The sequence below is a fragment of the Phoca vitulina genome, unplaced genomic scaffold (genome assembly GCF_004348235.1).
Source record: "Phoca vitulina isolate PV1807 unplaced genomic scaffold, GSC_HSeal_1.0 scaffold26, whole genome shotgun sequence".
NCBI lineage: Eukaryota > Metazoa > Chordata > Mammalia > Carnivora > Phocidae > Phoca > Phoca vitulina.
The window spans coordinates 5,705,600-5,717,692 of NW_022589729.1; the positions used below are offsets into that span (position 1 = coordinate 5,705,600).

Sequence of the window (12,093 nt, forward strand, 5' to 3'; positions counted from 1 at the left end):
GTAAAGATGGACGGAAATTAAGATGGACACACTCATGCTTCAGCAAGGCGTGACTTTAAAACAAGCCTCTCCCTCTCCCCCCTTCGCTTGTTTTTCTGTAAAATCCTTCATTCCAGGAGCTCGGTATCGAAGCTGATACGTAGTAACAACACTCCGATGGCCAGAGCCAGCTTGAAGACAGGGTGAACACAGCTTGGACCAGATTCCTATCAAATCTGCCCCGATCCTGCGTTTTTCTCTAAGACTCCTCAGCCTTTTTACCCTGGGTGGGCTTGCAGTCTTCGAAGCACTAGCCGGCTGCAATCTCCTTTGCCTGGCAAAGTAATAAACTATCTTCCTTCTTATACCCAGACTCTGTCTTCAAGCTACCTATTTCGGCACGGGGCACAGCGGTCAGTTTTCAACTATTGGAGGTTCTGGAAATGTTCACTTCCAACAAATGCATGAGCTGAGACAGGAGTCTCAGCTGAACCCTATTCTGCTGGGTTTCCTGAGAACCAGCCCCCCCTTCCCCTCCTTAAGACCTAAGCAGAGTTCCAGATGAATCGGGGACCCTTCCCTCCCCTTGGGCCTTGGGGCGGCACTGGGCTCCTCGTAGTGGCTTGGGTGCCCCAGGGAGGTCCCCATGTGAAGTCAGCCTTGGCTGGACGCTGCAGGAACCTGAAGCAAGGCTGGAAAGTTAGGGGGAGAAAAACTTCACACGCAGACACCTTACACAAATTGAGGGTTTTATTTACATTATAGGGCAGGAAAAGGATACAAAAGAAGCCTCTTGGTCAAGCGTGTAAAGCCAAAGCTCTAAAACTCAATTCTCAGTAGGGTGTGGACCCGGATATTTAAAAAAAAAAAAAAAAAAAACCTGAAGACAGAGAAACAGGCAAAAAGGTAATCTGCAACACGGATGCCCTGTCCCCGGGGAAAATGTGCCCTCAGGCAGTTTGGACAAGGTCATCTTCTGTACACAGGAATCTGGCTCCCGGGACAATCCCTGCGAGGTTCTGACTGATGACATTTCTAGGCTGATTCTTAATCAGACGATTCGAATTTCAGGGCCAAATATACTTGGCCTGATAGTATCTCCAATCTGGGGATGGGATGGGGAAGGTCTTCATCGGACAGGCCTGGGCAGCTCTGGTCCCTTCCAGGGTCACGCTTCCATTCCTCCGAGGGGACTCAAGCGACTTCTCCGGGGCGGGTCAGCATCCCTGGGCCCGCCGGGGAGCGGCATCCTCCAAGCCCATCACAGGCTGCCTCCTCCCGTCACCTGTGGGCCGCGGAGGCCTGGCTCTCCCACTAAACTCTGCTTGGCTTTTTCTTCCACTTCGGTCTCTTTTCCCGGAGTCCCAGTGTGCCCAGGCAAGCTGTCAACCTCTTTCATCATTTGAGTGAAAACAAGACCGTTTGTTTTCTCTTTTCCTCACAAATATTAATGATGCAGAACTGGATCTAAGTTCATCTTCAACATGAGCCTCCAGAATGTCTAGCTACAACTTTCTCCTACACCGGTTCCTTTTTCTGTCCATCTGTCTGTCCCTGTCTTCCCCAGCCACCTTCTCCACGTTCTGGTGCCACCTGGTTGGCTTGATGGTGAGGCCCGAGCACGGAGGCCTCCTGTGCTGGGCCTGGGGAACCGCTCAGGGCACACGCCGGTGCTGCCACCCACCCTACAGACCGATCAGCAATAACTACTTGGGCTTCTGGATATTCTGGCAACAGTCGGAACGGTGGCCTATCTGGGGGCTGGCGGAGGGGTACGCTAAGAGGAGCCTCCTCTTTCTTTCACCTCCCTGGCCAATGATCCAATGGCAGTCCCTGGGTCATCCTGGGCGGAGTGTCCAGCCCAGGACCCATGCGGCGCTGAGCTCTGAATCCAGGTGAGATGCGGACCAGCTTGGCAGCCCTGAAGAGGAAAGCATGCTACAAAGGCAGCCAGTGAGAGCTCATGGGCCCCAGGGGGATTTTCAGCACCAGCCATGGCACCCCTAGCCCCCAGCATCCCTCGTCCCTACCCGGAGCTGCAAGCCCAGCCCACCTAAGGTTTCCCAGGGCTGATAAACCAGCCCTGGCTCCCCAGCTTCCGCTCCTCCTGTCCACCATCGTTCTACTTCCAGCACACCTGTCTCCTACTTACTGGTTCCTTCTCTAAATCACACACTTTCCTTGCCAGGCGCCGTGTTTCCCTCTCTCCCAAGACAAAGTGCCTCTGGGTGGCCTGGCGCAGTCGGGCGATGGTGCCTGGCAGCTGAGTCAGGAGGCCCGGCCCGGGCCCCACGGCACGGCTCCCTCCGGCACCTCTCCAGCCCACCGGCCTGCCTCTGCACCCCTCCCTCCCACCAGGCCAGCAACACATTCCTGTCCCTGGGCGGGGGGCGGGGGGGGGGGTCCCCAGCTTTTTCTGCTTTCAACAGTCACACACGTCATCAACAGTTTTCAAAGCATCCCACCTTCAAAGAGATTTTCCTTCCTTCCTTCTTCTCAAGCCCGTAATTCCACCCATGGTGACTAATGGGTGGAGGAAGGAGCTGGGGCGCATGACAAACAGCTCGTCTGCTGGCCCCAGAACCGAGGCAGCCAAGGGCTGCGAGCCCCGTGTCAGCCTGCGACCCTTCCAGAATGTAACAAATCGTCAAAACCCCTGTCCCGCCTCGTAATCACCCCTCCGCTACCCACCCAGAGCGTCTGCCAGGTGTCTGCCTCCGGGCCAGCCCCCCGCCACCTGCGCGGGAAGCCTTCGGCGTTCGCACACTGAAACCCCAAACCTAACACGGCCCGGATTCCCTGCGGGATTGTCCATCGGAGCCACGGGTGTCCTAGAGTCCTGAAAAGCTCAGCGGATGGGCAGGCACGTTCCATTCATAACATTCATCCAATGCAACAAGGAAAGACATTGACTTCCTCCAAGGATTCTGTGGGTTCAGGTCTGAGATGGTCCCAGAGCGGAGCTTCCATCCGTGCTGGTGCGTCTGCCCCGCAGCTCCCGCTAGCGGACGAACGAGACCACGCTGGTGGCTACTCCGAACGGGGCCGAGTAGGCCGCAGCGAAGCCCTGCAGGCCAATGACCACGTAGCGGCATCCCTTGGTGACCACCTTCCCAACATTCTGTTTTTCAGGAGAGAAGAGAAAAGCAAAGGGGCGGGTTAGGCAACTCCGTAGTCCCTCACACGCCACGGTGACCTACGTAAAGGACCATTCTGCCGCCTTCTCTCAGGGCAAATCATCTTGCAAAGTACTTTCAAGCGCTGCACATTTCCAGATAACTCGGACATCCTGATTCAGAGCTCAGCGCCCCATGGGTCCCGTGCTGGATGCTCCCCCAGCATGACCCAGGGGCCGCCACTGGGCCACTGGCCAGGGAGGTGAAAGCCAACAGTAGTGAGGCTGCTAGCTCTGAAACCAAACTGGTTTTGTTGTCAAAGTAGGCTCCATGCCCACCAGGGGCTTGAACTCACGGCCCTGAGATCAAGAGTCCCGTACATGCTCTACTGACTGAACCAGCCAGGCGCCCCTGGTTTTACTGTTAAGCCAAAGCCTACTCTTCTCTGTTCCAGCCCAGTCACAGCATCATCTGGAAGCTGGGCCAAGGGTTCCTTCCTTCACCTTTATCTGAAAGCCCACCCTGCCGTCCCTTTATCTCCAGGGCAGATTCCTGTCCAACCCGCACATCCGTCTCCAGAGTCTCCCGCTATTCTCAGACTGCTGCATCCTCCAGTACAATGATTAACTCCTTGAGGGTAACGACTACGCCCTGCTTTCTCGCTATCCACTCCTTTTCCGCAGGGCCTGGTGCTGGACAGGGGACATCCCAGGGATTCAAATGGAATGGCAACAGGAAGCAGAGAGACCCCCTCCCCACTCATATCGATGGTGCTGCTGCCCACCCCACCCCTCCTTCTGCTTCCCACCCCCAACTTTCGTCATCACTCTCAATGATGTCAACATCCATGTGGGTGACTTGGACCCTACCACCCACCTTGTCTCCCAGCCCCCTGACCTTCCCAACTCCAATAAGCACCTAAAATTCCTGGTTTCGCTCAAAACCCCTGATCACAATCACAAAGCTCAGGGCCAGCGCTGCCTGGCAAACCTGGTCTGTCTGTCTAGCAGACAGATAATCCAGGACCATCTCCCCCACTTAAGACCCTGAATTTAATCACATCTGCAAAATCCCTTTGACCCTATAAAGCCACATATTTACAGGTTCTTGGGATATCTCTCTCCCAGATGAAGGGGCTTTCTTGAGCTCCTTGCTGTACCCCCAGCACCCAGAAAGGGCCCGGATCTTTCCTTTGGAACCTCGAAAGCTCCATAAGGAGCCCCGGGAAAGAGCCAGGTAACATCTATGGCTTCCCTAGACACAGACTCCTGGCATTGCGCCCATTGACTTCTCCGTGAGACATTAGGGTACATGCGTGGGGTGGAGGGTGGCATGAGGTTGCTAAGAGAGACATCTCCTTAAATGTATAATAAGATTCAGTGGGAGAATTTTACTTCCCTCCCTGAAATAACAGTAACAAAAGACTGTTCTCTGGGAGCAAGTGTAACAGTCCTTTACGGTCCTTTATAAGTAATGCCAACCAGAATCACGGATGCCTGCATTAAACTTGACATTTCTGGCCCTTGGACATCCACTTTGCTCAGCGTGCTATTTGCAAAAACTGCTCGTCGCTTCATCTTTGCCATTTAGAAGAAAGCTACTAAAATAGCTCATTAGCTGGAATACTGTCAAAACACAGGTTCGAGAGAAGCGATACAAAGAAATGTAAAATATCTATCGATGACCATTTCGGTGTCATTTGAGGGAGGTTTTGTATTCTTTGATGTGGGTCAAGTTTTCAACCCAAATAATCTCTCAGAGAAGCAATGAGGCATGGGGGACCCAGGGGAGCGGGTAGGCTGCAGAATGCCCCCCAGTCCCAAGAACCTGTAAATACGTGGCTTTATAGGGTCAAAGGGATTTTGCAGATGTGCTTAAATTAAGGGTCTTAAGATGGGGGAGATGGTCCTGGATTATCCAGGTGGGGCCAATCACTATAAGGGCCGCTATCTATGTATAAGGACCCAAAAGAGGACAACTGTCCTTGTTAAGAGGGACACAGGGGTCATACAGAAGGCAAGTCATGACAGAGAGATCTGTGGACCTGTGCTGCTGGCTGGGATGCGGGAGGATGGGGACCTCTGGAAGCTGAAAAGAGCATCGAAACTGGTTTTTCCCTGGGGCCTCCAGGGGAACCAGCCTGCGGACCTTAGCACAGTGACACTGATTTCAGATTTCGGATTTCTGGCCTCCAGACCCGTACAGCTGGTGTTGGTCCTAAACCACCACGTTGGTGGTGATCTATTACAGCTGTCCAAGGATGCCACTTTCTGGGGGTTCTCTGGATTCAACCAACCCCCAGGGAAGTCAGGGATTCCCTGCCCCCTCCAGTTTCAAAAAAAAAAAAAAAAAAAACCCAAACAAACAAAAACAAAAACAAAAACCCAGCTGCCAACAAAGATCACTTTCCCCTGAATGTGAAGATCAAGTCTTCAGTTTTGAAATGTGGTGAGGACCGAGGCACAACGCTGAGCCGGGCGATCAGCTACAGGAGGTTACTGAGTTCTGATTAAAAACGAATCAGACAGGGGCGCCTGGGTGGCTCAGTCGTTAAGCGTCTGCCTTCGGCTCGGGTCGTGATCCCAGGGTCCTGGGATCGAGCCCCGCATCGAGCCCCGCATCGGGCTCCCTGCTCCGCGGGAGGCCTGCTTCTCCCTCTCCCACTCCCCCTGCTTGTGTTCCCTCTCTCGCTGTGTCTCTCTCTGTCAAATAAATAAAATCTTAAAAAAAAAAAAAAAAAACGAATCAGACAGTCAACAGTCCTACGGGGTCTCTCCTTCAGCCCGAGCCAGCAGCCAACAGTCACAAAAGCCTTGCCACCTGCCAGGTGAGCTCGGAGAGCTCTGCGGGGAGGGCATTTACTCTTGCCCATAACCCTCGACTTACCCCTTGTCACTCATAAGGAAACTGAGGCGGAGCGGTGGGCCCAGCCCAAGGTCACCAAACCAACAGGGCACAGGGCGGGGCTTGAGCCTGGCAGCCGGGCTCCAGTGCCCGTGTCCTTACCTGCTGCCACTTCCAGCAGGAGGACAGTTTTTCTCCCTCTTGAGCTAAAGGCTCCGCCACACATTGTATTTCCCCCTCCGACCCTCTCCCAGCTGCCTGATGGACAACACGTACGTACGTTCCTCATCCACACCCCTCCTGCGGCTCTCAGGGGTGCCTGGGAAAGGCAACCTCTCATCTTAAGTTTTGGGGGTTAGTCCCCTCAACCCAACTGCCAGGTGAGACTCCTGCCTCCCAGCCTGGCTACCCTCCAGCTGTGTGGCCTCGAACAGCGCACCTTCCTTAAACTCCAGCTTCCATCGCTGCAAACTGGGGGGCAGGGGGGCCCACTTTCCAAGGTTCTGGGCGTGACTCAGGGGTCTCACCCGTGAAATGCGCAGCAGAGCCCTTGGCATGCTGCAGCAGAACGACAAACGTCTGTTCCTTCCCCTCCCCTGGACCCAGAACATGGCCCTTTCCGAACAATGAAAGCACCACGTGAGCACGAGCATCATTACTTACAAATGACCAGGGAACGCTGCTGGGCAAGAGTCCAGGCACGCAGCCCCTGAGCCCCGAGCCTCCTTTGAGAGGCTGGACCAGCTGGACACTGGGGTCCGCGCCTGGCTGGGACCCCAGGGCAGCAGGAGAGAAGAAACCCTTTCGCATGTCACAAAGGCCCAATGCTTCTCTTTAAACAGAAGCAGGAAGGGAGTCGGGCACAGGGCTGGAGCGGTGAACAGATGATTAGGAACTGCCAAGCCCCCTTCCTTGAAGGAAAAGCCATCCATTAACAATGTGGCGCGTCCGGGGGCGCCCGGGTGGCTCAGTCATTAAGCGTCTGCCTTCAGCTCAGGTCATGATCCCAGGGTCCTGGGATCGAGCCCCGCATCGGGCTCCCTGCTTGGTGGGGGGCCTGCCTCTCCCTCTCCCTCTGCCCCTGCTTGTGTTCCCTCTCTTGCTGTGTCTCTCTCTGTCAAATAAATAAAAAATTAAAATCTTTAAAAAACAACAACAACAACAACAATGTGGTGTGTCCGCAGGTCCCTCCTTATTCCACTGGGCCCGGGAAAGGGAAAGACTCACATGGTGGCTAAAGCCTGGAGACTTACCTCCCCACACCTCTGGCGGAGGCTTGGCTGTTGCCGTGGATTTTCAGCAAAGAGGGGTGGGCTCTTCTCTTCCTCCATCTTGGGACCTAACTGGTTACCTTCCCAGACACCTCCAAGGAGGTGGGAAGTTGAAGGCAGAGAGGGTGCATCCAACCCTAATTGGACAGTGTCCTCTCATATGGCTTCCAGTGTCTACTGAACTAGGGTGAGACATGACCGAGCTTCTGCTGCCATAAAAATTAACCATTTTAAAGTGAAAAATTTGGTAGCATCTAGTACATTGGTGGTGTCGTGCGACCAGCACGTCTACCTACTTCCAAAACATCTTTACCATCACCAAAAGAAGAGCTGCACCTGTTACACACTTGCCCCCCCCCATTTTTCCTTCTCCCCAGTCCCTGGCAACCACCCATCTGCTTCCCTCTCTCTGCATTTACCTATTTTGGACATTCTATAGAAACGGAATCATACACGCATACAGTATGTGATCCTGTGTGTCTGGTTTTTTCCACTTTGCATAATGTTTTCGAGGTTCATCTGAGACAGGGAAACTAAAGGGACCTCACGAAAAACTGCTTTTTTCCTTCTTTTTCCTGCTTCTATTTTGGCCAGGACCTACACTGTCGCCCTTCACACACCCTATAGAACGGATAATGTATGTTCTCCATGTAAAGGTCAAGGATTTAATAATTGCTTTGGAGTCTCCCAGCACAACAGGTAACATCTAAGGAGTGACCAGGCAGGGTGGTTCCAAGACCGCTGACGGACTCATCAAGATCCTTGGCTCCTGGGCCTAAATGACTTACGGACACCTCAACATTCGTCTTTGTTCCTAGATGCCCGAGAAGACACTTGCACCAGCCCATTATCCTCAGTAAAAACACCAAGTCTCAGTAAAAACCCCATGCCCAGATGAGACTCACTTTTCTTTCCAAGTCTCCAAGACACTCTGTATCTATATTCTCTGTGTCTTCAATAAACTCTGCTCTCACTCCCTCTTGGCTCAAGTTTTGAGTGCCATCCTGCACAGAGCCAAGGACCCTCCTCGGACCCAGCCAGCCTCCATCATATCCACGTTGTGGCCCATAATGGTACTTCATTCCTTTTTATGACTGACTAATATTTCACCATATGTATACACCACATTTTGTTTATCATTTATCAGTTGTTTCCACCTTTTGGCTATTTTGAATAATGCTGCAACGAACATGTGAATATGTTCTCTCGCTCAAATATATATATATGTATATTTCAGTACTTATTTTCAATTATTTGGGGTATATACCTAGGAGCTGAATTGCTGAATCATATGGCAGTTCTATGCTTAATTTTTGGAAGAACCTCCAAACTGTGTACCACAGCAGTTGCAGCATTTTACATTTCCATTAGCAATTTGCAGAATTCCAATTTCTCCACATCCTTGCCAACATTTGCTATTTTTTGTTTGGTTTTTTTTTTCTTGGTTCTTTGTTTTTTAAATAATAGCCATCCTAGTGAGTGTGAGGTAGTAACTCGTCGTTAACCTGGGAGACCTCAATCTTCTCTGCCAAGTTCTCAGGTCACCATTGATTTCAAACTGTCCCTGACTTTCCAGCCTCATCTCTGAGGACTCCATACCATGAGGCTCCATGGTGGCGCCCCGACTCTGCCAGGATTTCCCTGGGAGGCACGGACTTCACTAGGGCAGGACCGCACTGTATCTGGTTTCTGATCTCTAGTGGTTAGCACAATCCCTGCACGAAATGAGCACCCAAAAACCATCTTCAGGTGCCTGCCCGACCTGAGAGGTACAGTATCCGTTCGCCTGCTGAAAGACCACTGGTGGTTTCTTCGTGCTCAACTGAGACCAGGAAGCGGGTGATCAGTTCTAGCAGGACTCTGAGCCTGAGAGTCCCGACCTCAGAGTTTTTAGTACTATCCTGTACCACTCACTGCCTGCCCGTACACTGGGCCCAAAGCTGCTGACGGGCTTTTACAGGGGATGATACACCGAAGTTTCTAGGAGCAGAGACCAGATGGTTTTAGATAGGCTAAGAGGCCATTGGAGGACACAGATAATGAGACCGTGAATCAGATGGGGCCTTTGGCCAGGACACAATGAGTTTTACGATGATCTTCTGGGTGGCCTTGTCCAGCCCCAAGGGGCAGGGGCAGAAGTAGCTTCAAGTGATTCCAGGCAGAGGCACGTGGGCACTGCCTTGGGCTTTGATCTCTGAGAAGGACACTGTCATTTTATCCCATATTCATATTCTCTCTCTCTCTCCTCCTCTCTGTCTCCCCTCCTTCCTCTGCCCCCCAGCCCCCAAGGCAAAAGGCAGTCGTATGTCTGCAGGTCCCAGAGTACACGGATAGCCAGCTGGGGGAAGAGAAAAGCAGATTCAACAAGTGCCTATTTATGTATTGTTGAGCTCCCAGGCCCTGGAAATAACCTTGGGAATACTTGAGGAGAATAACCCAAACAATTCTCAGCTGGTGGGATATCCTGGCGAGGATGTTGCCAGAGAACAGATGAACTGGCCTGCAACTCCCTACTTTCCAACTGGGTCACCTTCTGTAAGTCACCTAACCACTCAAATGCCTCAGTATTCCCATCTGTAAAACAGGGACACGGATTTCTGTCCTACCAACTGTGCAAGGGAGTGTAAGACACACCAGGATGAGAACCACGGGGAACGTTGGGACTTGCTGGGAATGTGACCAAGCGGCCAGCCCCGGAGGAGCGGGTGGATTGGTGCCCCCCCCCCCGCCCTCCCGCAAAGCTCCGGTTTGGCTCCTCTCATTACTTGCGATTTAGTTTTCCTTCACCTCCCAGTCGACAGACGGAACCCTCTTCCGTGTCTGTTAACGACTGCTGTCCAGGGGACGCAGGGGCAGCCCAGAGAAGCCGCGCGCAGCCGGCCGGTGGGGACCCGACCGCCACCCTCCGGGCGATCGGGCAGGAAGCGGGGGGTCGGGCCGCCCGCACCCCGAGCCCGCGGGCGGTGGCAGGCGTGGGGCCCTACCTTGCCGTACTTCTTCAGCTTCTGCCGGTACCTCCTCTTGGGCTTCTCGCCGGCGGCCGGCTCGTCCAGCGGCTCGTAGCGCTCGGGGAGGACGGCCAGGTGCACCTTGCGCGCGCTGCGGGCCCCCGGGCGCCCCGCGCTCGCCCCGCTCGCCGCCTCGTCCCCGCGCTCCGGCTGCTCCAGGAGGGCGGCCGCCTCCTCGTCCCCCTCCGCCCGCGCTCGCGCTCGCGCCCGGGGCCCGCGGCGCAGGAAACCACTCGCCGCCTTGCTTCGGAGCCTGGCTCCCACCGTCATGATGCTACGGCCCCGCTAGCGAAGGTCGGGGCGAGAAGACGCCAACCTTAGCGCCCCGCCCGCGCCTGCGCCTGCGCCCCCGCCTGCCCGCCCCCCTGCCCGCCCCAGCCCGGACGGGGCGTGGGTAGAGGGGTGGGGGTGGGGAACTTGGGTGGCAGCGCCCCCTGGCCGCGGGGCCCGGAATTGCGCGCTCAGCCCCACCTGCCCGCATCCTACCTGGCGGCCAAAGCGGGGGACACCCCGAAAGCTGGGTGCCCAGTGAACGTACGAAACGCGTTCAACCGCACTTGCAACGGAATAAATGAACCCCAAATAACGAGGCGTCATTTGCCACGCTCAAATTGGCAGAGGCGATGATGATGATGATAATAACAGTAAAGATTATACTCGGTGCCGCGGAGGATGTGGTGGGACGGTGGTGATAATGCAACCTTCATGGGATGCACGCCAGTGACACACTTTTGGGAAGGCAGTCAGAAAATAGTCATCAAGAGTCCTGAAAAAGGGCCATACGTTTCTAGACAGCTATCCTAAGGATATAGTCAGAGACACAAAGCTCTGGGGCGCTTGGGTGGCTCAGTCGGTTGAGGGAAGGACTCCTGGTTTTGGCTGAGGTCACTATCTCAGGGTCTTGAGATCCGGCCCCAAGTCAGCGCTCAGCCCGGAGTTGGCTTGTCCCTCTGCCTCTGCTCCTCCCCCTGCTTGCGCGTGCTCTCCTTCTCTAGAAAATAAGTAAATAAAATCTTAAAGAAAAACACAAAGCTTACTGAGTCCGCGGTGCTAATCTCAGTCTGACTCACAGTGAGAAAGTGGAGCAAACCAACGGGGCTGGGCAAGCTAAGTTCTGGCCCAAGCGTAGCGCATGTGATGTGATCATTACAGTCAGGTTTTCAGCAATATCACTGGTAGACATGCATCTCTTGGTTCATGGTGAATCTTAACCTTCTAGGGAATGCCTTATTGTCTTATGCGGGTAAATCTCTCTCTTTTTTTAGGTAGGTTCTACGCACAGCGTGGAGCCCAAGAGGGGCCTTGAACTCTCCACCCTGAGATCAAGACCTGAGCTGAGATCATGAATCCCAGGCTTAACCGACTAAGCCACCGAGGCTCTCTCTATGCCAGTAAATATCTTTTAATTCTTGGAAACTAAGAGTTAGGTATAAAATAATATGGGTTATTAATTTCATTAATATTTTAATACTATTAAAGTGCATGATACATTTAAGATGCTTTGGCTATGTTGCTATGAGTACATAAAATATTTACAATTTAGCTTATTTGAATATACAAATATTAGTTTTAGGATTCCAACTTAAAATGTATGATCAAGTAACTGATTTAGAATTATAAGTTTAGATTGAAAGGAATATAAAAATAAACTTAATTTACTACATTAAGAATTACATAGCCTTGTACATAGTTGAAATACCTGAAAAGAAAATTAAATATATTAAGTTTGTAAAAGTCATCTAAAATGTTTAAGATAATGAAATTAAGTGAATGGTGAAATTCCCCCTTACAGTAATAGTTAAATTTTATTAGATTTGTAAATAAAAGTAATTAGGTTTGTAAATAAAATAAAACAAAGGTTAAGGGAAGCTAGAT

General features: G+C 52.7%; 1 protein-coding gene across 1 annotated transcript; it reads right to left on the reverse strand.

Annotated features, from left to right (window-relative positions):
• Positions 1–711: 711 nt before the first annotated feature.
• On the reverse strand, positions 712–10,766 carry CUNH1orf115 (chromosome unknown C1orf115 homolog). The gene is made up of 3 exons (XM_032422428.1): positions 10,705–10,766; positions 10,195–10,503; positions 712–3,100 (listed from the first exon to the last, which is right to left on the reverse strand). Exons 2-3 carry the CDS (start codon positions 10,486–10,488, stop codon positions 2,981–2,983), a joined length of 414 nt encoding a protein of 137 aa, XP_032278319.1. The 5' UTR covers positions 10,489–10,503; positions 10,705–10,766; the 3' UTR covers positions 712–2,980.
• Positions 10,767–12,093: the final 1,327 nt, after the last annotated feature.

Excerpts from the sequence above, each read along its gene's own strand:
- CUNH1orf115 (XM_032422428.1), bottom strand. The coding sequence starts at position 10,488 with ATGACGGTGGGAGCCAGGCTCCGAAGCAAGGCGGCGAGTGGTTTCCTG. Across the intron at positions 3,101-10,194 it reads AGCTGAAGAAGTACGGCAAG|AATGTTGGGAAGGTGGTCAC; the intron begins GTAGGGCCCCAC and ends CCTGAAAAACAG.